General features: G+C 42.4%; 1 protein-coding gene across 3 annotated transcripts; it reads right to left on the bottom strand.

The window, feature by feature from the left end:
• Positions 1–25140, bottom strand: LOC136447988 (PAN2-PAN3 deadenylation complex catalytic subunit PAN2-like). 3 transcript variants are annotated; one of them, XM_066447156.1, is made up of 33 exons: positions 24604–25140; positions 23781–23923; positions 22939–23111; positions 22375–22495; positions 21886–21963; positions 21407–21525; positions 20848–20992; positions 20223–20367; positions 16269–16345; positions 15889–15968; positions 15517–15567; positions 14908–15095; positions 14375–14443; positions 14051–14145; positions 13409–13537; positions 12726–12875; positions 11624–11828; positions 11000–11106; positions 10389–10487; positions 9418–9447; positions 8071–8207; positions 7681–7758; positions 6173–6305; positions 5661–5801; positions 5227–5286; positions 4572–4662; positions 4179–4336; positions 3721–3806; positions 2855–2912; positions 2462–2568; positions 2278–2350; positions 1872–1965; positions 1–1262 (listed from the first exon to the last, which is right to left on the bottom strand). In XM_066447156.1, exons 1-33 carry the CDS (start codon positions 24968–24970, stop codon positions 1087–1089), a joined length of 3963 nt encoding a protein of 1320 aa, XP_066303253.1. In that variant the 5' UTR covers positions 24971–25140; the 3' UTR covers positions 1–1086. The 3 variants fall into 3 exon arrangements, with proteins under 3 accessions (XP_066303253.1, XP_066303254.1, XP_066303255.1); XM_066447157.1 differs by lacking the exon at positions 9418–9447; XM_066447158.1 differs by lacking the exon at positions 7681–7758 and having other exon boundaries at positions 24604–25139.
• Positions 25141–25661: the final 521 nt, after the last annotated feature.

Below are 25661 nucleotides of genomic sequence, written 5' to 3' on the forward strand. Positions count from 1 at the left end.
TTCGGTTTAATCAGTTTTTGTGTAACCTTTATTCAACAAAAATACTAAACTTTGTTACAACAGTACAAGTAAGTCACTTGCATGTACAACCACCATGTTACTATTATCATACAACATGTCATATCTATGAAAGGTACTCAGGTAGAGCAGGTCTCTTATTTAACGCGGAATGTTATAGGCAGACGTACAGTTACAACAGTTAAAAAATCAGATCTTAAACTACATATTGGAGGAGGGGGGCTATCTGAAACTGAAGCCATTTAAACATACAACCACATACATACATGTATATGGATATCATATATTGACTTTTTCAATATCATAACATGTACAATGAACAGTACACTTGGCTGTATTGTTAATATTGTTTAGTATGTGTATTCATATCCCTATACACCTAGCTTGGGTAGCTACAGCTTCAACTGTAGTTAAACATATTCTTCATACGGTGTAATAATACTACTACTCATATACATGTACATCATACAATCTTATTGCCATTGGACCTTTAGAAAGGCTATGGCAGAACCAACTGGGGACAAGAATTTAAAAACATTTTTTAGACGACAAAAATGTCCTTAACTGTTACACAACGTACATGCATGTGAAAACAAAGCTGGAATGAAGTGACAATACAACAGTCTTTTCCATCACAAGACAGTTAAATGTTGTAGGACACATAAGAATTTCTACAACTTTCTGTTCCATTCTATGGAATAAGCAGTTTCAGGGTTCCAAGTGTGCATGCACAAGGTGAAAGGTGAAGGCCCATAACAATTCTTTTTCTAGTCCATGCTTGAGTACATTATTGTTCAGACATGTTTTGTTAATGTCTCAGGGTCCTTAAAATTTACGTTTTACACACAATGCATCCCATTGCAGTTGGAACCATGAACTAGCTTATAATGCTTTACGGAATGCAGTGATTGGCTGATTCAAAATCCACCCCAGCCCCCTCATTCGTCAGGAGTTTTCCAGCCAACCCTTGTGATTGGCTGATTCAAAATCTACCCCAGCCTCCTCATCCGTCAGGAGTTTTCTAGCCGACCATCGTGATTGGCTGATTCAAAATCTACCTCAGCCTCCTCATTCGTCGGGAGGTTTCCAGCCGACCTTTCGACCTTCCTCATACATCTTTCGCAGCGTCTTGTGGAACTCGTCTGGTTCCTGCTCGTCCTTCAGCTGTTTGTACTTCTTGTGCAGCTGCAGGGCCGTCCGGGCGTCCTCTATACTGTCATGGGTGTCACTCTGGATACGCAGTTCTAATAGAGGGAATGAAAGTACATAAAAACTCTATGACAAGCAATTTGTGAAGCTTTTCATTTTTCTTTCTTTGGCATAATGTACAAAATAAACTGGACGTATTGACTACTAAGTATCTGGTACCAGCGCGTCCTTTATACTGTCGTGGGTGACACTCTGGATACACAGTTCTAAGGGAGGAAGAGAGAGCGCATCAAGACTGGTAAAAAAGGTAAAGGTAGTCCCATAGCCTTTTCTGAGGCTGTGGAGGCAGTGGGTTTTCATTCACAGTGTCTAGGGCACAGTATTGGACCCCTCCTCCCACCACCTTTTACCTTCCAAACAGATACCCATTTGTACACCTGGGTGGAGTGAAGAAAATCGTGTGCCTTTCACATTTCAGTGGCATGTCAGAGGCTTCGCAGCCAGGACCAGAAACTCGTTAAATGGTGTTTGAGAAGAGCCACATCTAGAGCACATCAAAGAACCCACCATACTTATCGAAAAGAGTAGGGATCCTTCTCGATGTGAGCTGATCAAATATATCTGTCCGGATATGCAGCTTGTACTGTTCAGTGTTACGCCATGAAGCGGTTTACTGGGTGTGCAATACAAATAACACAACTTACTGAGGAAGTACCAGGCCAGGAAGCGGAGGGACATCATCCTCTTGTTTGTCAAGTGGAACAGCAGGACTGTGTCCATGATCTGGTCCTTGGGCACCTGCAAATGAGAAGGCAGACACAAACCTCTTAAAATGATACGTACATTCTGAATCAAACCACCATCCCTCAACAGGGTTGCCATAGACTTTTTGCCACTTATGATCCACAGATCACAGAGTCCTGTGTTCTATCTGGATAATTTCATCATGTTGGTGAATGTATGAATAACAAAGTTCTTTATTCACAACCACATATATTTAAAAAGTACCCTGGCATGACAGGGAATAATAGACAACACACCTGATAGTGAGTGTATGTTACTAAGTGTGTTGTGATGTAAGTCCTTGAAACTCAGACTACATGTACTTACAAAGAGGTTGATGACTCGGAAGTCTTTCTTCAGACCATGTCCCACCATCTTCACTCCCTTGTCAATCAAATACCTGAAATGAACAGAAAGACATAATGTATCCATCAGTCGCTTGCCTAGCCACTAGGCCATTTGACATGGCACTCACAAGGAAAAGTGTACAATGATGAGTGAGAACATGTACCTTAGCTTGAGGTAAGTTGACTTGAGTGTAGTCAGGTGCTTGGAGGAGATATTGGCATCCAAATCACCCGGCTTGATGCCTGAAAACTTGGTCAGATAGTCCACCACCTAAATCATAAACAGAAAATAAAAGAATACGTCGTATTACTAACTATTAGAAAAGTCAGACATTTTGAGACTTACAATGATTGTACCCTGGACAAAAAAAATGTACCTGAAATAACTTATCCAAGCTTTTTTGGTACTTAAGTTTATGTTACTGTTGCACTTCTACATTAAATTGGATAGTATTGGTCTGTATAAAATTATGTGGATAATATTGGTCTGCCATACATGAAAGAAATTATACATTTCAATCGCTTCCAAGTTTGCTATACAATAACAAAGAGTTTACCTGTTCTTGTGTGGAGATGTAGTCATCTATGAAAGGTGTTCCTTCATGTGGGCCTTGTCTGCATGGAAAAAATCAACAAACAAACTATAAAATGATCAAATTCTATAATAACATTTAAGAATAAGATTCTTATAATTTTTTTTTTAAGATTCTTTTTCTTTGAGGATTGGGTGCCTACTATTTCTACAAACAGAGCTGAACTACAAAGTTATACAGTGACGTTGATTAAGCTGGAATGTTCTGGTGTTAAATAGCTAATGCCATGGTCATACAGTATTTCCAAACTCGCATCCAGCCGGACAAGTTGCGGGAACAAAAAGTAATATATAAAAGACAACGAAACACAAAAAATGTTACAAAAATAGTCAGGAGCAATAATTGTGTACCATCATCATAAGGCTGAAGGTTGACACAGCGAGAAGGACCAATGGCAGTCGGGTAGCCATTGCTTATGATGTACGCTTGTGGCCGGCCTGGCATGAATGCATGTATGCAAACAGCAAAGCCAGTACCGCAACAAGGTTAGCCCTTGCAGCTTTAATCTTCTCCCTGCTGCCTAACTCTGTAACCAATAGGGAATTGGGTGCCATACAGCTACTTCAGAGTGGTAAAGGTTGATGTAGCGTCATGTAGCGTCATGTGGCGTAATGGATAGAACATTCGACTGTCAAACAAGGGAACCCGAGTTCGAACCCACACCTTTCGAAAAAGAGTAGTGGCATGCCCCGGTGTGAGTGGTTCAAAACCTACAGTCCTATAACCGCACATGAGTTCGCCCTTAGTAATAGCCTCTGGCTAGTTGGGCAACCCTGGCATGTACATGCTGAACCAATAAATAAATTTTGAAAAAAAAGGATGATACTCACCCCCTGATGACTGTGATCCTGGCCACCGACATGTGGCTAGGCTTGATGGTGGACCTGGTGCCATCACTGTGCAGCTCCGCCTCTTCCTGTAGGCACAACAACAACATTTCAGCACCGAGGACAGTGCAAGCAGCATTGAAAAAATACATAATGTAGAAGTTATTCAGGCACAAGTTTTATAAATGGAAGGATGTTTCAGAGTGCATCAGTCAAATGAAAGATAGCAGCTGCTATCCGAAATGTCTGACCGTTTTCACAATTTATACAGTTGCTGTACTAGTATTTACATGTTCTGCCAGTTTGTTCTAGCGACGCTGAAGAGTGGATGTGACTCGAAACGTCCAGGACAAATTTCTTCTCAGTATCTGATCAAGTTGTAGAATCTGTAGAGATTGAATTGTCTTTGTCTTTAAATATGTTACATCTTGTTCCTTTTTCTATCAAACTTTCCGTCTTACCTGGTTGAGTGTAACGAATTCCGCGTCCAGAGCGACCAGGTCCCCCGCCTTGGGCATTTCCTCGGTCGCGAGTGGCTGGAAGGTAATGTGTCTCTTCAGCACTCGACTGGACAGGGAAGCCTCCGGGAACAGAACCTTCTCACTGATCGGGTTGTGGACTGAGGGCAGAAAACAAAACTTAACATTTAGCACTCTAAAGTAGCTGTTTGGCACCCAATTCCCTATTGTTTACCGAGTTAGGCAGCAGGGAGAAGGTCAAGAAATCTAAATTTGTTGGTTTAGAGAAATTAACTTTTTTCAGGACAGAAGAATGTTACTATTTTGCGATCAAAACTTTTACTGTAACAGTGAAGCTCATAAAGGTAACTATAGGAATGGATGGGAGAGTCTTACTTTGGCAGTCGTGTCTCTTGTTCAGGTCTTTTCTGGAGAAGTACAGCACACACGGTACCTTCCAGGCCATCCCATACATGACAGCATCCAACTAACAAAGCACATTAAAAGAAATACATTATCATCAATGAAAAAAACAATCACTGTTTTTCAAGACCTTGTAAGTTGTTTATAACTTCTTGTGAAATCCCATTTTTTGTTCTGTACATCCATGGTTGCAGGTCGGTATTACAGGCAATATTCATATACATAAACAGTTTTTTCACAATGAAAGTGCTGCTACATCAATATTCCCAAGCAAATCTATTTACTAGTAACTTTTTAATAAGAAACAATATGAAACTGCATCTACGTTTGTCTTTTTACCCTGCTCTCAAGTTGGAACCATAAATGATGTACTGTAATTCACTTTATCCTCACACTACTAAAATTTCACATGGTAAGGAAAATGGACATTTTCACTGAAATTTAACTCCACGGTGGCGGCAAGTGATTTACAGAACGCATGTGTGAAGGGATCATAAATGATTACAACAGGTTTTTCACGGTGATAAGTGCACGGTACAGAGGTGACCGTGAAAACAGTGAACATAAAGTTACAGTGACAGAAACAAGAATTACAGTAACAAGTTTGCAGTATGCGAATGAGACTCACCTTGTCCATAGGAGCGATGGCAAAGTCGTTCACTAAGTACCACTGGGTAGCTGTGATTCCCTAAATGGAGGAATGAAAATATATTTTCAATCTGAAAATGTACCTATTTTTCTGCAATTTATATAAACTTTTCTACTCTAAATGGCTCCATTGGTAACCTGGTGAAATTTAGTCTGGTACAGGATTTTTTTTAAATTGCTTTAATTGCATGACATTGAATGTTCCTACTGTCAGTACATGGAAAAAAGGCGATAGAATAGATGTAGTAGAAACAACATTGTGCACATCTATAAATCCTTAGATGTCTTTTGCTGGGTAAAAAAAACACAGCGGAATTTAGCTACAGTGAAAGGAAGGAAAAATTTTACCTCTTTCCTTTTGCTGTAGGTTATGCAAGCTTCAATTGTATATGATAAGACTGTAGGTTTGGTTACCTCTTTCCTTTTATGGTAAGGAATGCCACCCTTGATGTGAGCAACCAGGTTGCCGCCCAGGCGTGACTCCTGCACGTGGCAGACGGAGGCGGTCAGCTCGTAAACCGCCCAGTCCTCACTAGGCTTCTCCTTCTCAACATCCTGCAACACAAGGCCAAGGTTATCAGCACTAGTACTGTAATATGTTAACAGTCCTCTAACCAACCTACAACCAACCATAATTGAGCCGTGGCCTCTACATTCTGGAACACATGGTAAAGGTGCTGTACAGGTGATCCCATAGCCTTTTTGAGGTCATAGGAACTGGCTCTGGAAAGTTATGGTTCACCCCTGGATGCTGCTGTACGGCATCGCGCACCGCCCCGTTTTGTTCAGTCGTTTTGCACTGCCCCTTTCAAATATTATATGAGTGAATGGGTTTTTATTTGCTGTGTCTTGGGCACGGCATTGGAAGGCAGACTACAGTAGATAATATACAGCTGTACAGTCAAGCACCTTTACTAGCCCCTTACCTCCATCTCAGGAAGCCCCTCTATCTTGAGTTTCCCCTCTGCCAGCGCCATTTTGAGCCCACATGGCAGCCAGTGTGCCTGGGCCTCCTCCTGAAGACTCATCTCCAGGATCTCAGCACTGGACAGCACCGTGCTGGGGTCACAAAGGGGGGGAAATGGATCAACTATTAGGAAACAGATCTAGATGGGAACTACTGTATGTGTGCCATACAACCACTTGCATTGTTACTGTAATATTCTTGTTCAGTCACCAGTGCTAGTCCTTTGTAATAGCCTTTGGATTGTTGGATAGCCCTGGCTGTAACTTTTTATACAGCCTAATAAATCAAATCAAATTGGTACTAAACCGTAAACGTTACACACTTGTCAGTTATTCTTTTACAGAATTTTTTTTTTAAAAAGCTTCATAAATAGTTTATCTTAGCCCTGGAAAAGGCAATCTGTTATGGTGGTTGTGATGTTTTCAATTGTTACTGTGAGAGTTCATTTGGTGCACAACATAGATTTGTTCCAACCTAACACTAGGGCACATGTCCAATAATTATATTTCACTACCAATGATCACAAATTTCACACCAATATTCACAAAAATAAGCTGAACGTCAGAGGAAGAAGAAAAAAGGTAGTTTTCACCAACAAAAACATTGAAAACCACACCTGCTGCTGAAAGATGGAGAGAGAATGCAGGTGGTTAGTTGCAACAGGGAAGAACAACACACCAGATACCACGACTACCACAAACAGTGAAAAAAGTTCTCTGGTGAAAATACTTCACACGGCAGTCAGTACAGGATATGGTTTCAGTCTGATTAGTCCAGACAGTTCTGATTTGGGACGTTTTGTGCACTGAAGCTGATCATTCATTTGTTCATTCAGATCCTTGTCGTGCCTGGTGGCACATAGGTCAGCAAGTTTCCTTGCTGCTTCCGTAGCAGGATATACTATTTCTGGGAGGGGTTGCTAGCCCTTCCTCTTTAACATGGCACCTCCTCGAACATGGGACCCCCATTTCACAACCCTTCCAAAAGATAGGTGCAGCCCCAACCGAGATGCTCTTCCCAGGATTGAACCGGGGTCTACCAGTTACCAACTGATTGGAAACAGGAGCTCAACTGTGAGGCTGATACATGTTGAGCTACAGGGGCATCCCCTGTGTGACTGTATGAATCAGACTTAGAGGCTCCCACATCGTGCAATGCATGAGGCAGTTAGAGAAGTTGAAAATAAGCTGGGACTTTATGATTGCTACAATCAAGAAGGTTTAAACCTCCTTGCTCCAATATTCAGTCAGTAGTGAGCAAGACAGTGATCATGAGACTGAGAGTGTAAGTACACCCATGAGGAAGGAGACCAAGCAGACTGTATTCTACACCTTAGGATGAACACTCACACACCCAAACACCCGTGTGAGTTTATGCACAATCCAATATTCAGTCAGTAGCAAGCAAGGCTGAGTGAGTGAGAGTGAATACACCCAGACTGTATTCTGCCCGAGAATAAACACTCACGTATGCTGTGTCTCTGTGGTGCTCCTGTGAGAAAACTTGCAGTCGGCACGCGTGCACATGTCACCATAACGGCACGGCCTGGCAACATGGCAAGGGGTTACGCTATAGTGATACTCTAATCTACGATATACAAGCATTGTTAAACATATTTGATAACAGTCAGGGCTAGAAATACTTTGTTCTGCATACCTATGCCATTACAGGTAACATTTGAAATAAACCACATTTATGTATTTTCTTCCACATTCAGTGCATCAATGAGTTACCTGATTTTTTTTTGTAATTTAATTCAGAGTATTCTATGGATTCCTGAATTGTAAGGCAACAAACCTCCATGAATATTTGAGGTTCTTTGTGAATAAGGGTTCGAACAAACCAATCAACACTTACGTCTTTTCCTTATCCTGTGCCCCGTGGGAGAACTTGCAGTCCGACCGCGTACACTGCGTCCCGTAGCGACAGGGTCGGGCTGTACGGGACTGCGACGAGGATGACTTGGACGAACCCCCCTCCTTCTGCTTCATGAGCTGGAGGGGAAAGAAGTCTCATGATCTGAAATCATTCATTCATTCATTCATCCATATGTTCATTCATTTATTAATTCATCTGTTCATTCGTCTAGTTCTGTTCATTCATTTATCTGTTCATTCATCTGTTCATTCATTCATCTGTTCATTCACTCACTCACTCATTCATTTTGGCAATGTTTAAGGCATAGAGGTGTTAAAAAAATTCTCATCTGAAATCTTATTCAATTCTTTATTCATTCATTTATACATTAAAGGGATAAAGTTTTCAAATAATTCTCATGATCTGAAATCTCCATTCATTCATTCACTATCATACCACATGTACAACATATGCATGCATAGTTGTTTCTTTTCTACAGATATACATATTATACAATGTAGTCTCCAGTAGACATGGTTGGATATCTACTGCAAGATGCCTAAAAATAAAACAACCAAAAGTATTGCAAAGAACATTAAAAGAGCTTATCAAGTAAACAATTTTTAAGACTATAAAGGGTGGAAAAGGAATCGACATTCCAAGGAACCCAAAGAAGAATAAGGTTCTACTTACGAAAATGAACATAAACATTGAGAAACGTAGAATTGAAAGACAGACAAACCAAAACCAGGATTGGGCTTGTAACTGACCAACCTTTGAAAGGCCAAGATCATGTCTTACACCCAGAACCAAGAAGACTACAGTAATTACCAAGCATAAGTCTTAGAGCAAACCGCACCAAAGATCTGGCAACTGGTACAATTCCATGTTGCTTACAGGAAATCAATTATTGTAAAAGAAGAGTGTTTGGTAGTTTGCAATTTCATCTGTGTTGGTACATGTAGAAATCATTCAGAAGCAACGTTGAACTGTAACTTCCAACAGAAAAATTGGACCCAAATTTTTAACTGTCTAATGCCAGTCTTTGTCAACGAATGAGTATAGAACATTGTATAGCCTAGAACCTTCCTGTAGTTTGTACTACATTAACATAAGAAGCCAGTAGTTTTTTGCCTTACATTGTATCTGTTACAACTCTTGTACAAACTTTGACTCGACTTGATTAACATGACATCACAGAAGGGATGGATTGCTCATTCCTTGACAAGAAAAGTTGGACGGTAAAAAATTTCAATTTTAGTTGAATATTACAGTTCAAATTTGCTTCAGAGTGTTTGGTAGTGTTGGCAAGAAGATAAACTGTTGAGTTGACTGATTGAAACAGACCTGGTCCCACGGTACGTAGTTCGGCATTTTCTACAAGTCGACAAGGAGGGAAGGGAAGAAGCAGAGCGTTACAAAATGTACATGTACTGTGATTATGTTTCTCTGTTTGAGACACTATATCCATTCATGTAAGCTGATCGCTTTTCATTGAAGTCATGAGAGAAGAGGTAAGGGTCAGACAAAATATAACAGAGATACATATGATATGATTCTAGTCCTGATAAGCATATATGTGTATATTCCTAATAAATCCATAAAGTTTTATAAAGTGGTCTATAACGTGGCAAATCTTCCAGCCACTTTGGCATTTGAGAGTTTAGCCCTCCACACTCCATGGGTGCTACACTGGACCACTTTGGCACTTTTACATTGAGAAGATAGCCAGGTAAAGGTTCAACATACCAGTGATGCGCCCAACAAGAAAGAGAGGGAAAAGACTTGGAGCAAACAAGACAACATTTCTGGGAAAGACGATGCCAAATTCCGCACAAAACTTCATCACTATTGAAATGTAACTAACAAAAGTGTTCAATTGTCATTATGTCTTGCTCCTTTCTTGCAATCCTCACAAGAAACCATTATAATGGTGCATAAACTTGACATGATTGTGTTTTCTTGGAATTCATTAGTATCCAAACTATCACAATTGCTCCTGCAATGCCTTTTCATTGTGGGCCTTCAAATTAATGAAAAAATTAAATGAATTATCGACAAGAAAAGACAAGCAGATACTGTAAATCTTGCAACTTTTGCAGTGGATTTATTTTCGTTGTTTTGGGGTGAACTCTCCATAGCAAATTCATGATGACGCAAATACATGTATGGTTCCCTTGTATAATAGTCTCTGTTCCGGTACTACAGCGTTTCCACCGCAAACATCGCGAAAACTTTCTTTTCCCTCCTACTGCAAAACAAAACCCACCCCGAAAGCAAACAGATTTCCAGTAACTCCCTGTGACCTCTACCCCTACCTCCTCCTGGGCTTGCCAGAACAGCTGGTCCCTCTCACTGTCCAGGTGGCAGTTGATGGCCAGGATGTCGGGCAGGCTCTGCAGCTTCCTGCTTTGTGTCTGAGAAAAATTATGGAAAAAACAATGTTTGGTAGGTACTGCAAATGCAGAAATGTTCGCAGTGGTTTTATGATCGCAGTCGTCGCAGTAAGCTCTTCGCCGCGAACTTAGAACTACCACAAACTTTTTTGCCCTCCTACCCCCTTGTCTACTATTGTCTCAAACGCGAACTTATAACCATGGTGAACACTCCATTTTCTCCCTACCTCTAAAATTAAAACCATGCGAACTTAAATGCATTTACAGTATACAGTACAAATTCTGCTGAAGAAAAAAACAAGAAATATAACCTACATACATGTAGCTTTAAAAACTACATCATTGCATTAAGAACTCAACATACAAGAACAGTATGGATGACCCGGTGTGCTTGGCTATAAAAGCGAGTCCTAGTGAAGCTGCTTTACACTATCAGCTATCCAAAATGCATGTGCTTTGTCTCAAGTATTAAGCTCCAAGTTAAATCAAAGAGGGAAAGAGAGGTTGTCATTTTAAATCATTTTTGTACTCACAGTAGGCTGGTATCTGTTGCAATCCTCGCACCAGGCATGAGTGACCTGCTCTGATGACATGCTGTTCTTCAGAACTTCAGTAAAGGTGTACTGCTTCTTCTTCAGGTCTATAACACAAATAATAGCTGTCTAAAACTGAATCTTTTTGTCCATGTAGATTGATCATTCAGTTACTGTAGATACATGGAGAGGATTGTCTTCAAGGCAATCATGAGAACCTGTTACTCTAGTTTCACCTCTTCAAGAGGACTACGACTCAATGATTGAAAGTTTCCAAATAGAAATTACAAGTATGTAGGTCCAAAGTCATCAATGAGAGACATTTGACAAGCATGTTGGTTGGCATGAAGACTTCAATAATACACCCCATACATGTAGTTATGTATCAACTCGAATAATACTGTAACAGTGACTTTATGTTGCATTAGGAGTAAAATAGGTGTTTGCTGTATTTAAAGTTTGCTGTTGAAACAGCTGAATCAATGACATGCAAGACAGAACTTTGTTTTCCGTGTGATGAATTGATGGTGAGAGGCAACGAACATCAAACCACCATGAATATGTCGCAATATACATCAACAACACAACATTGTCCTTCACATTTAGATTGCAACAGAACATCACCTGGGTCTGAGATGTCCGGGTAGTTGAGTCCGTACACCATGGAGTTGGTCTCCTTGGTCGTCTCCTTCCCGCAGCGACACTTGCTGGAGATGGTCACTTCTGAGCTAAACATCTTCTCGATCGGAGTCTTCTCCACTTCTTTTGGAGGGTTCGTCTCTTCAGGCTCCTTCTTCTCTGTGTCTTCATCTTTTGGCTCCAGGATATCCTGAGAAGTAAAATAAGATGTTGTACAGTATTTTCTTGATCTTTGTTGCTTTATAGTATACAATGTAAATGTATGGGCATTTCAAATTGACTTGTTCAAACTGTTGTATCGAAATGTTTTAAAATTTGGTATTCCTTAAATCATTGTGGAGTGAAACTTGATGTCACAAAGTACAGTCGAGGTATCCCAACTAGATAGCTTTCAACAACGCTTATAGCTAGACGTGCAAAAGTTAGGTGCTTCTGTTGTATAATTAGTTAAAGTTAAAATCCTCCCACACCATAAGGTGTATATGGCGGTGCCCATCCCCGATTCATAGCCCTAGGCAGCACTGTGGTGCAATCACTGTAGCAGGGGGCTAGTCCACTGGCAGTGGAGTGTGTTTAACTTCCATACTGTTTCATAAGTATGTACCATTTTTATAAAGTCTTTGGTATGACTCTATGCGCCTCTTGTCCAGAGGTGTCCTACCCGGGAGTTGAACTCGGGCCTTCTGGTTCCGAGTAATTTGAACCAGATGTGGTAAGTAACAGAAGCACAGATCACTACACCACAGGGACACCCCTGTTGTATAATACACCAGTTTTAAAAAAAAAAAGAGATAAAAAAAAAAAAGTTCAAACCTGTGCAGACTCACCTGGTACACCTGTAAGATGCAAATGTTCAGACTGATCTGAACCTGTTCAGGACTCATCTGAAGGATACACCAGGTCCTGCATAAAACATCTGTAGCACCTGTGTAATAACACCTGTACAGACTCACCTGGTGTACCTGCTACACGATGATCCTGTTCCAGGACCCACCTGGTTGGATATACCAGAACCAAAACTGCTGCATAATGAACTCACCTGATACCTGTAGGATACACCTGTATAATAACACCTGTGCAAACTCACCTGGTGCACCTGTTGCACGATGAACCTATTCCAGGACTGGATGAGGCGACCCAGGTTGACCTTGCCGGTGGCCTCCTCCTGATCCCCCAGAACCAGCCCCAGCGCTGACGCCTCTGGGATGGTGCGGAACGCACGCAGGAAGTTACTCGCCTGGGACAATAAAAGAGAAATAAGAAGCCATCTACATCTACAAGCATCCCTTAACAGAGACGGGGGGCGCCATAGACTTTCTGCAACTTATATCCACTGCTCATCGAGACTTGTTTTATCTGCATCACATGACGTCAGAGAAACAGTGGATTGCTCATGCCCTGAAAAGTACTGGAGCTGATCAGTCCAAAATTTGTGTCTTGGCAATTGCAGTTTAACTTCGGTTCAGAATGGCCTGTGAGAAATTTCAAACATAAGCACATGATTACATTGCAGTGAAAAAGAAGTGGAAGGAAAAGTGACAGGGATCCTGAACCATGTTGATCTTCCAGTTCCGTATCGCACAGTTTGAGATCTGCAACTTCTTGAGGATGGTGCGGAACTGGCCTGGAAGAAAATTCACAATCCCATTTCCAAAATCTATCCAGTTGCTTGACTGTGTAACTGTGACCATACATATCTAATTACCTGGATGTCTAGCCTTTATCAATAATTATAGATATTGTACTATTTCAGTAATGTTTGATATTTACCTGGCAGTTCTCCCCCTTGGACATGTCCAGCATGTGGAAGAGGAAGCCCAGCTCACAGGTGAGGCAGAATTCCTTCTCACACAGGTGAGACTGCGCTGCACACCTCAGCGGCTCGATGAAGTACAACACCTGGAGGCAACAATGTTTTCTTAGAACTTAGATCAGGGCTGTCTACAAGACCAGTCCCTCTGTCCCAGGATGGAAATTTGCTTGTAGGGACAGAAAAGGACTTACCCCATCCGTCCAAAAAATCTGAACTTTGTGACATGAAATTGATGAAAATGTCTTTTCGTAAGCTTAAAATGATCTAACAATGAAACTTCACAACATGGTTCACAAACAATGAGTGGAACGACAAAAAAAATTAAAAGCTGAAGACAGCCCTACTTTAGATCCTCCCACAACAAATGCTGTATCGGTTAGCAAACAGTGTTCCTTTAGCTAGAGTTTTCTGTTTTGTGCTGCTACATTGGAGCCTGGGTGCCATCCTCTGTAGTAACCGCTGACTCAATGTCATGCTTCACTGTCCTCACATTTTTAGGTCAATTATTTTTCTCTTGTAATGACAATCCTTGCTGAATGTGAGGTCCTTAGCCTTTAGGACTAATAAGATGTCTAGATGATTTTCTAACCCAGCCTTACCTGAAGCATGGCGTTACAGTAACTATTAGGAATGTTGGTCTCCAGACCAGCAAAGTTGGTCCGGTTGTAGTGGCGGAAGTCAAAGCTGTCCACACCTGAAACGAGAGGGAAAACTGGGATCGGCTACACGTTTTCACAGAAAGTGATCATGATGCTTGATTGACTTGCACTACTTTCTTCACATACCACTTCATCATTATCATCATTGGTCGGCTGCAACGCAGGCAACTGTAAGTAGCTTCCAGTTCTTAAAATGCAAATCAATTTATACTGTACAACACTTAAAGGCTCTCTAATATTTTTAATAGACCGCCACATTCTTACCAAGTTTTGTGTACTTGATCTCTACTTTGCGGTACCTCGTCGGCACCATGTACCAACGGGGGCTCTCTCCTGTTGGGAAAGAAACAAATCATTCTGTTAAGACGAACTAACTTGCTTCAGCTTGTCCAATAATAAGCGAACATTTAAAAAGTTTGTAGAAATGCATATCATGGATAACAAGTACTTTTCCAACACACCCATGCAATACACTGTAGTACCCAAATTTACCTAGCACTCAAATGCATCACATTCATAATAAAAAAAAAGGACCACCAAAGAATGCTACACACTAGAAAATATTATTAACAAATAAAGCAATTTTTGCAAAGCAAAGACCTCTAACACAAAATGGATTAAAGTAAAAGTCTCGTGCAAAATTTTGTATTGAATTTTGAATATTGTTCAGTTACCAGGGCTAACCCTTTGGCTAGTTGGGTAACCCTGGCTGTACTTTTTTACAGCCAAAAGATAAATCAAATCAAAGTACAGTAAATATGAAGGCTCCACTCGAGGTGTTGCCAAGAAATGCTGACCTCTGGCCCCCGGTGACTCAGGAACAGTGCTGGTTGCCCCGGCTGATGAGGTGGGGATGGTGATGGCCAGGTCCTTGGCTCGGTACGGCACCTGGTTCCTCTTCTTGACCCGTGGGTTGGGCGCGTACCCGATGAACTGAACAATCTTCATGGAGGCCAGAATCTCTGGGTCAACTGGGGGCATTCGTCTGGGGAGGGAGATGAGGAGGAAGGAATAGTTTAAGACACTGAGGTACAACCCTTTTACTGTAAGTTCAGTTATTTTTGTGGGGCCTCAATGTCACAGTAGGAGAGGAAGAAGGTTTTAGCAGTGTTCATGGTTTAAACAATTCTGTTGTACAGTGTAATAAAATGAAAACACATATTCATGGTGTCATGATTCTGCAATTGAGAGGTCACTGCAATAATAAAACCACTGCAAACACAGATTCATACTGTTTTTAAAGATTGTAGGAAGAGGCCTCTAAAAAGAGCAGGGGCCTTTAAATGTGGGTATACTACCCAAGTACACCATGCTAATACTTGTGATGGTTAAAAGTCAAATGCTGTGATTCAAAAGCTTGAACAAAGTTTCAAAGCAACTAACATACGTGTACAGACACTTCTTACCTCTTCACATATTTCATGCAGTCCTCTGGCCAGTCAGATAGCAGGGGACCACTGCAAAACAAATTAATTACTAATTAAGTGCATATTCCTTCTAATATTCAATGATGGTTCAGAAATTCAACTGATTACTTCATAAATTGAATATGCAAAGTAAAGAGTAACATCAACTTTCATACTTCTTTTAAAATAAATAGGTACCTAAGACTGCCACATTGAAAAAGCGACCTTTGCAAGAATGTCTTGAACACCTGGATATCTGAAGTGTGCATACCTCAGGGACTGAATTGTTGAAATAGTAGATCTCTTTTGTAGTGGTCTTAGAGTACCCAGCAGAACTATGAGGGTTGACGATAAGAGTAAAATATGACTTACTGGCAGTTTTCATACAGCATGGGGATGCTAGCCAGGGGAGTCAGTGGGTCCACTATGGACATGGCAGGGAGGTGTTCAGGCTATACATAGTAAAGAGAAAAATATGTTGGTAATGTGGATGGTTTTAGTTAGTATTGTTGGTCACATTTACATGCCTATTGTTGTCAATTCCCTATCTCATGGTTCATAATCTATATCTCTTATTCCATCTATCCACTAACCAACCAACACTCATTCAACATGCAGCCATGCCCACTCACTCACTCTCTCACACACACACACAGACACACACACAAATCCATCCATCCAACAACCAACACACCCACCTACCAAACCACTAACCCTAATGCAAAAATTCACCAATACAACCATGTACTTACTTGATCAGCGAATTCAGTAGGGTGAGAGTAGTTATTGTACAGGACTTCTTCTCTGTCTGTCCACAGATGCAACAAACCTGTTCAACAAAAACACATGTCCAACAGTCAGTGATGGTGTTTATTGTTTGTAGTGCTGTTGGCACCATAATGCTACATATAAAAGGCTCTGAAGTCTGATATAACAATTGATTCTAAGGGTTTGTGTCACGGATGACACTAAAATACAACAGTTCATGATTAAAAGCAACCATCATAAGTATTATTCAATGAACTTAAACTTTTGCACCAAAAATAAACTTCTAAATGTTATTGAAAATCAAATCTTACAAACAATACGTCCAGTTCTTGATTCCTGCCGCGGGACAATCTACTTAATTTCAGTTCATGATGCCATAGTAAACGGAGCAGACGGTTCAGAACCTGGTACGATGAGTCGCCAAAAACATTCTTTTGAGAAGCAGAAAAGCAAACGAAAATGGAAACTTGCAATTGTATGTAATTTACGATGATAATGGCATATTTTACAGTGGACTTAATTGCCAGGTAAAAAAAGTATGTGGACTTCCGTAAGATCTTCAGAACTTTAAACAAACAGAAATAAAAATTTCAAGTAGATACGAAATGAAATATTCTAGATAAAAAGTTATACAATATTTTGTATCACATCATGTGGATTAACCTACCATTTACACAAATGTACAGTTTCTAGCACTTTAGCATAATGTATTTCGTACCCATACATGTATTTGCACACTGTACACATACACAATTACACAAGACTGAGAAAAAAATGGTGTGAAGAAATGTGCGAGTAAAAGTCCCCTGCCCTGAGGTTCCGCCAAAAAAATGTCTGGCTCTCCAACAAGCCAGCACCTTTATCAGACATTACACAGTTAATGATTAGCCATTGTTCTAACAAGGCTGCAGCGGCTGCGGCCTTTCACTACCTTAACTCAACACTGTAGATGTAGGAAAAGGTAGACCACAAAACAATTCGTAAGTACTAATCAACATATTAGATGAAATCATATTGCCTTATATTTGAATTAAGTTAACATTATTTTCAAATTGATACATCAAACTTTTGGTGTTTTAGCTACAGACTTTTTTTACTAAAGAGCCAATCGTTTGCACATGCTCAGTTTGGCAAGTTGACTGGGCAAATTCACATGACAAACGACCTCTGGTTTCAGTCTTAACCTTAAGGGGGACGGACGCCATTGTACTTGCACCAGTAAGCAGGCTGTATCCATTCGAAGAATGGCTGAACAAGCAGGACAACTAGGGCAGGCTGCAGCTCAACCTGCAGTAGAGGTGTTGGCAGAGTGGGGAAAGGAAGCCGCAAAAGAGTGGGGACGGGTCAGCTTACGCATCAACAACCCTTGGGTGGCAGCCATTGGCATTGGTGGGATAGGTGCGTTCTACCTGGCTAACAAATATCTAACTATGAAAGCTATCCGCCGGGCTGTTGAGAGGAGGGACCCCGACAACCCCGACCAGCCAGCCGACCCACAGGTGGGGTTGGAGGCTGAGGTGGACTCCCTCCTGGTTCCTGTCATCTTCTACTCCCAGCTGGGCTACCAATACTTCACCTCCATCCTGAACGGCCCCTTCCTCAAGGCCTGCCTCCAGACAGAGCTGGAGAAGGTCGGCTATAAGGAGCCCATCGACGTGAGTGTGGAGAAGTGGGAGCTACCAAACCTGCCAGAGGGGGGAGCAGGGCTGCTGATGGGGATGATGAGAGTTCAGGACTGGCTGCAGCTGGCAGAACTTCCAGAAAAGGTACAAATATGCCAGTGATGGTTTTGATGTTGATTCATGTTCATTTTGAAATATGTTATAATTCAGTCAAACATGTACTCGATAAACAAATCATTAAGGCCATACCTATTTAATTATAAAAAATATGCTTAACTGGACAAAAAAAATATGGATAACAAAGCCGAGGGACCTTGGTGCACTCAGTTTCATGCAGTGAATACAGTCATGATTAAGATTTGCTCCCTGCCCTCTGCTTTTATGATGTCTGCTTGTTTTCTTGTCATCTTAAAATGACAGAGAACCAAGGAATTAAATCTGTGTAGCCTAATAAGGCAATGATTATAACAAACTGGCACATTTCTGACATGGGCATGAAATGGTACAATGGCCCTTTTTGATAAGATAAGACTTTCATACTTTTCACACATAACAACTTGAATGTGTTATTTGTGTACAGAAGGTGACCAACTGATCTATGTAAATAAGGTCCTTATTTACATGTGGGCAATGAGTAGTAAACAACAGAGACCACTGTTGTCATGGTAATGTCTTTTTACGTTGCCAATCTTGTTCCAATTGTGACTGTAGCAAACTTATCTTAGAAGACCACTTTATCCCAGCATGCAGTTGTTGAAAATGTTTTCAGAATTGTACAAAAAGTATCAATTTGATAATTTCTCCTCCTTCTAGGTCAGCCTCCTTAGCACAGCAGCAGGGGATTCTGGGATACCTGAGGATGTGTCCTCTGTAGCAGGTGTCTCTACTGTTGCATCACGGGAGGATGTAGAGGAGGAGGAGAAGACTGGACCATCACAGCACCAGCAGCCTCCAGCACAGGTCACACCTACTGCACAGCCGGCTGAGCTACAGGAGGGCCCACTGAAGGGGCAGAGAGCCGGGCTACTGAAGCACAAGGACTCAACAACTGCACAGACACGGCTCAAAGCCTACAGATGCCTACAGAGGGGGGCTGCAATGCTCAAAAATGGGGGGTACCAGGAGGGGGAGGGGGTGGAGCACCTGCTGGAGGGGTTTATGCTGATGGAGTGGGTGTCACCTGATATGGTTAACACAGCCCTGTATGGCCAGTCCTGGCTGCACCTGGACAGACCAAAGCTAAATCAACTCACTTCCACACAGCTCCAGGCTAACCCTAACAGCACCCCCTGTCTGCTGATACAGGCACTGCAGCTTCCCCATGGACACAGTCGACAGCAGGCCATAAACCATGTGATTGACGTTAATCTACAGCATGGAGAAACAGACCCCATGTACAAACAGCTTGCTTACATCTACTACGCATTGGGCCATACCATATATATGACCACTGGACAACCAGCCCCAGCCCTATCTGCCTATGCCAGTGCCCTTATGCACAAATCTGACCACCTGCAAACCCTGTTCTCCACAGCAGTGTGTTCCATGCTTATGTTTGAGCCACAAGCCATCAGACAATTTCACCACTACATCCACACAGCTCCTACAGACCATCAGTGGGTGCCCCGTGCCCATTACCACCTGGTTATCCTGTACAGTAAGCAGGACCCATCTGTCCACAGGGACAGAATCCTGCACCACTACTACATGGCCCAGCAGGCTGACAGGAACAGGCTGCCTGGGTTTGGTTCAGTCATCAGTGCACTAACAGACCCAGCCAGGAAGGTGTATGAACAAGTCATGGCACAGCCTCACAAGTGACAACACAGGTCAACAAAAGTTTCTAATCATAAATATCACAAGAATACAGATACATAAAACAACTCAAAAACTTGATATGCAAAAAACTCCTTGCTGTTTGGTTAAATAGTTGATTAACACTGAGTTTCTGATAGCTGTTATTGTATGATTAGAAATTATTGTACACAGAGCTCTCTTCTAGCTTTAGAAAGGCATTGTTGGAAATCATCATCATCACTGTCATTCTCTGCACAGTTTGGGAGACCATAGACCTGTACCCTAGGCCTGGAGTCATAAACGTTGCAGGCATAAAAATTATTCTGTTTGTTTTGACTGACCTCATGGAATAACTTTATCATAATTCTGACAACGTAAAAAAAAAACAACTAAAGATTGAAGCTGTTCATAACTACTTTGCAACTTACATCTAGAGTACTAGTAAGACAATCCACAAGTAATCATCAATATGTCAGCAGTACAGCTAAGCAGTACAGTGTCAGTAACATTAGTCATTACCTCCATTGTCTCCAAACGAGAAGGCCTCACATGATGTGGAGATGTCGAAGCCCATGCACATGTGGCCGTGGGTGTTGAGCTGGTGGATGGCCATACTGGCCGGGGTCATGACCCCAGCCAGGTCCAGGATCTGGAACTGTCCAGCCTGGGGGAAACACAAGCAGATGGAATGGTCAACAGTGCCTCCTTTTGACATTGGTACAAACTGCAGGTCCAATATCAGTTGTTACGGAAATGTGATGCAAAAAATACTTCTTAAGTCTCACTTCGAAATGATGGCATAGACAACTTTTCAAGACTAGTAGGCATCCTCGCTGACCAACTCTCAACCATGGTCTGGAGAAGGTCGGGAGGCCATGGTTGGGTACATACAAGTTCTAGTCTAAACCACCTGAGACACAGCAACGATCCTGGGTGTGTAGGTGGGTACGAAGCGGAGGAACACGGGGTCGATGGACAGCTGCATGGGTGCATAGCTAGCTGAAACACAGACTGTAACTACATGTACCTGTGACACAGCGACAATCCTGGGTGTGTAGGTGGGTATAAAACGGAGGAACATGGGGTCGATGGACAGCTGCATGGGTGCATAGCTAGCTGAAACACAGACTGTAACTACATGTACCTGAGACACAGCCACGATCCTGGGTGTGTAGGTGGGCACAAAGCGGAGGAACATGGGGTCTATGGACAGCTGCATGGGCGCCATCGCCCGCATCACACGCAGGTCGTAGATCATCAGGAAACGGTCCACCGCCAAACTACCACGCCTAGGTCAGAAGATAAAAAGTAATGAAAAATGCCAGAATGAATCATTTGAAAGGGGTGAATTTCAATAAGACGGAGAAAGCAAATGTGCACATACAGTCAATTTTGACTTAAAAGAAAAGAAAAGCCATGAAGAAGAAGAATGATATTTATATGATTATTTGATAGTTTTGAATATGTTGTGCCCCTTGGAAAGGCATTTTACATGACATCACTCAGGTAAAAGTGAGTACATGTACCTAGCTTCATTGAAGAATTCAATGTTAAATGGAGGTCCCATGTTGGAGGTCAGCCACACCTCGAGCACGTCAAAGAACCCATCACACTTATGGTAAAAAGAGTAAGGGTACTTCTCTTGATCTGAAAACATTACTGGTACATTTTAATGAGTAATCCAAACTAAACAATTATTTTACCTGGTAGAAAAGCCAGCTGTGACCAGCAGGTTTCCGTGGACATCAAAGTCGGACAGCGACCCAGCGTGAGCCTTCAGGATGTGTTCCACCTTAAAGGTGTTCATGTCACGTAAGGTCACCTGGGGACACAGAGAAAGATGATGAAAACAACCACTCTTATTATCATAGTTCCTTAATAATTGTACTTGTACTCAATAAAGCATTCCTTCTCATTATCGTACACAATACAAAACAAGCTACAATATCTAATAAAACTACTTTAATAGTCATATTAAAGCAGCTGTTAAAGTATCTAGAATTGAAAGCAGATTCTGGCTAGTGCAACTGTAAAACTTGGCAGAACACAAAAGGAAAGGGACAGAGAGGAAAGAGAGTCTCAGACCTCATGGCAGTGAAGAGCTAATAATCCCCCACTGGTTGTTACAGAAAAGACAGACGAATTGAAAAACAAACAAAAACGAACGACAGACTGTCCTCACCTGTCCACTGGTATCCCCACAGCAAATGAATCTGTTGGTGTGTCTAAATATGGCCACTCCGGGATCACCCACATCAAGCTGCAGAGTAGGGGCGAAAAGTGTGCAAATTGAGAAAACTTTCTACTCTTGTAAAATGTGTAGTTAATCTTCTTCTTCTCGTAACGTTAGAGGAGTAACAACCCCAGTAAGCACCTAGGCCCTCCTCCCTCAAACATGTCCAATAACGTTTTCACTCTGCTAATTGTAAGAACTTCAATTTCAGTTGCATTACAATTCTCGGATGCTCTCTTCTTGAAGGTGTATTACTACTCTTGTCCTCGGTTGACTCCCTTCTATAGCAGCCTTTCCATAGACCAAGTACACTGTAGTTGAGACATTTCTATGCTTAGACAAAAAGGCAATGTGCAGTTAAATGTGAAGGACTCTGTTCAGGATCATGTTCAGGAAATTCATCGAGAGTAAAACTAAAAGTTGTTTTCGTGTCCTTACCAAGTTTACTTGCTGTCCAGAGTGGAGATCAAACTCGATGACTTTGTCCTGGTGACCCCCTATGAGAAGAGTGGTTGGGTCCACCATTGTCATGACCTGCATGTCGTGCATGTCCTCACCACTGCAAAATAGGGGTGGGAAGGACCGTTCAAACGTGGAGAAATGCAAAGATGTACAGTATGGCTATCATGATCTTACCCTAAAATAGAATTCTTTCATAAAACAAAAATTGCATGACTGAAATCATCAACAACAAGCACTCTTTGAATAGTTTCATCTTGTCGAAAAGTCACTGTACATGACAAAGCGCTTTCTTCAATCAACATTTTGACACATCTATAAGCAGCGACACCTGTGCTGCAGTGCAAAGTGAGCCAGTCAAAAATGCCCTGAGGAAGGTGACAGACGGTCACCAAAACGTCTATCCATCATTCCTCAATTCTGACTGGTTCACTTTGCACAGCAGCTATAGATGTCACTGCTTACAGATGCGTCAAAACATTGGTTGTGTACAAAGAGCCTTTCTATTTGTCAACAAGTTCTGTTTTATTAAAGTACACAGACCTGAAATCAAAGATGGTGAGTCCGCCACGTTCGGAGCATCTCATGCGGTTGTTGCCTAGCAACAGCACCCCGCTGTCGATACTGAGCACCTGGCGCATCTCCGTCCCCACGGGCAGCGGCTGGAAGGACGAGTACTTCTGCATGCCCGGGCCGTAGTACGACGTCACGTGTCCCTGTAGGGGAAAAGAGTGAAAATGGTCTGTTAAAAAGGTAAAGGTCCCGAAAACCTTGAGGCCCTAGGGGTAGTGAGTTGTTCTCCACTGTGTCTAGGGCACAGTACTGGAAGGCAAAGCCCATGATATCACTCAGGTATACTTCTGCATGTCTGGGCCTTAGTACGATGTCAGTCCCTGTATGGGGAAAATGGAGTAGAAATTTTGTGTTGAAAAGGATAAAGGTCCCATAGCCTTTTTGACTTTGAGGCCGTAGGAACAGTGGCTGGAAAGACGAGTATTTCTGCATGCCGGGGCCATAGTATGACGTCACGTGTCCCAGTATGGGGAAAAAGAGTGAAAATGGTGTCTCAAAAAGGAAAAGGTAAAAAGTCCCATAGCCTTACAAGTTACATTCCAGCCTATGAACACCCACACTAACACATACAAATGCTCATTTTTTCCCCGTACCATTCCCCAGTGGAATGCCCTGACCTGGTATGGTCGTGTTGTCTCCCACAGTTGAGACTTTCCGGGCCAGGCTGGAGGCCTGCCTACCCTAGACCAGGGCCTCCTCCCCCTAATTTTCCCCGATAGGTTCATATAGGGGTTATTACCTTGAGATTGAGAGATCTTGTAAGACTTTAATGATTTAAGAAATCAAATTTTTAAGTAACTGCAGAAACTCACTCCTTGGTTGCCCATCCAGAGAAGCTCCTGATGAAGGTCAAAGGCCACGGCCGATACCCCGTAGCGGTCTCCACCGTCCGCAACGATCGTGTGGAGCTCGTGGTACTCCTCATTACCCACTGGGGGGTTTGATATGCCGCGACCTGCAAAACAATGCTGTCTCAGTTAACATAGCCAGTTAACACAACACTAGCTAGTTTTCCACAATAAATAAGTTACTCAAGCAACTGGATATATTTTAGAAATGGTGAAATTACTGTGAAATCATTTCCAAAATCTATTCAGTTGCTTTGTTGAGTAACTGTTTTATTGCGCATCTCATTACCTAAATGCCTAACCTTCATCGATGTACTTGTAAGATACTAAGAATGTGTTAAGCTTCTGTTAGTCTGTACTGACAATCGCCAGTAACTTTATCTGCATTTGTGCTAGTATTGCATAACTGGTATAACCGCGCTTCGGTGTAACATACTAGCTGTGAAGGCACACAGAGGTGACTCATTTAACGTTACATGCATATAATTTATTACATTGAAGTTGACTGAACGACTTGTCACACCTAAATTTTGCACATCTAACTAAGTGTCGTCTAAAGCTACTGTATGATGCCTCTACTGCAGTTGATGGCAGTACTGCATGATTGTGTGTGCCAAGTGATGAAAGAAATGTTTGCAAATCCCTTTGTCCATCAGACCTTGTATCTTACCATAAGGCACAGTACATTGCAGCACGATCTATTTTTACCCACTTTGCAACAAGGTCAATCGGACCTTCCTTTTTCACCCCTCCCCCTCTCTAACGACAGAATCCGTCCCGTCCGTACCGCTGTGCATGATGCCGTGCTGGTCCTGATGCTGCCCGCTGTGCTGACTGCCCGGGTCGCTGGGATGGAAGCCCTCCTCGAACCCGCTGGAGTTGTGTCCGTAGTGCACAGAGGCGTCCCCGCTCCCGTTAAAGCTGCCGTCCAGGATCGGTCCGTGCCCGTCCACAAATATCTCCGGCTGCTGCGGCGCGTGCGGCACGGGGGAGGGGGCGAAGGGCGCGGCGTGAGGTCCCGGGGAGGGCGCGAAAGGCGGTGCGTCGGGGCTGAACGTACTGGCGGTGGTGGTGGTGGTAGCGGTGGAGGGGCTGAAATGTGGGGCGTACGGATTTGGCGGGATCCCGCCCCCTGTAGAGGTGTTAAACTCCATATTGTAACTCCCGTAGGTCCTAAGATATCCACACTACCGTTACACGGAGCTACAGAGTGTTAGAGAAATATAAAGTTGTGTAAAAAGCGCCCAAATTTTCGGGAGAAAATCTGACGGGAACCAAAACAAAAACGGCGGCCATGTTTCCTACCCGTGGGGCAGTGCGCGGGGTCAGAGGTCAGCGGGACATTGCGTCAGTTGTTTTGATTTTTGGTGTCAACAGAAAAAATAACTGCCGAAACCGGACAACTATTCGGTCCAAATACGAGCTTTTCTCGGGAACAGAAAGACTGAAGGTAATGATTGAAGCACTTAAAATCTTTAGCTTGATCGGATTTATTATGACTGCGGGTAATCTACTAGAGAAAACGTGAACTATTTTGGATGTAAACATTGACCACATAATTTGGGGGTGGGGCCCGGAATGGGTTGAGTAGAATACAGTTGGGCGTGGCATTTTTCACAAGACAGAACCAGATTTACCCAGCTTATGATAACATCTGCCTGTAGGATGCAGCTGTTGGTAGCGACCTTGTCCTCGGCAGTACATGTGTACGCCGGGTACTACGCACCCCTAAAGGGGCCTAAGGGTTCCATCTGCCAAACTGGGCTCGCTGCCAACTTGCACTATAATCGTTGTGCAACTTAACACTGTAACGCAAGAGACCAACTTAAGTGGTTAGAGCGCCCT

Source organism: Branchiostoma lanceolatum, chromosome 13 (genome assembly GCF_035083965.1).
Source record: "Branchiostoma lanceolatum isolate klBraLanc5 chromosome 13, klBraLanc5.hap2, whole genome shotgun sequence".
In the NCBI taxonomy this organism is placed as follows: domain Eukaryota; kingdom Metazoa; phylum Chordata; class Leptocardii; order Amphioxiformes; family Branchiostomatidae; genus Branchiostoma; species Branchiostoma lanceolatum.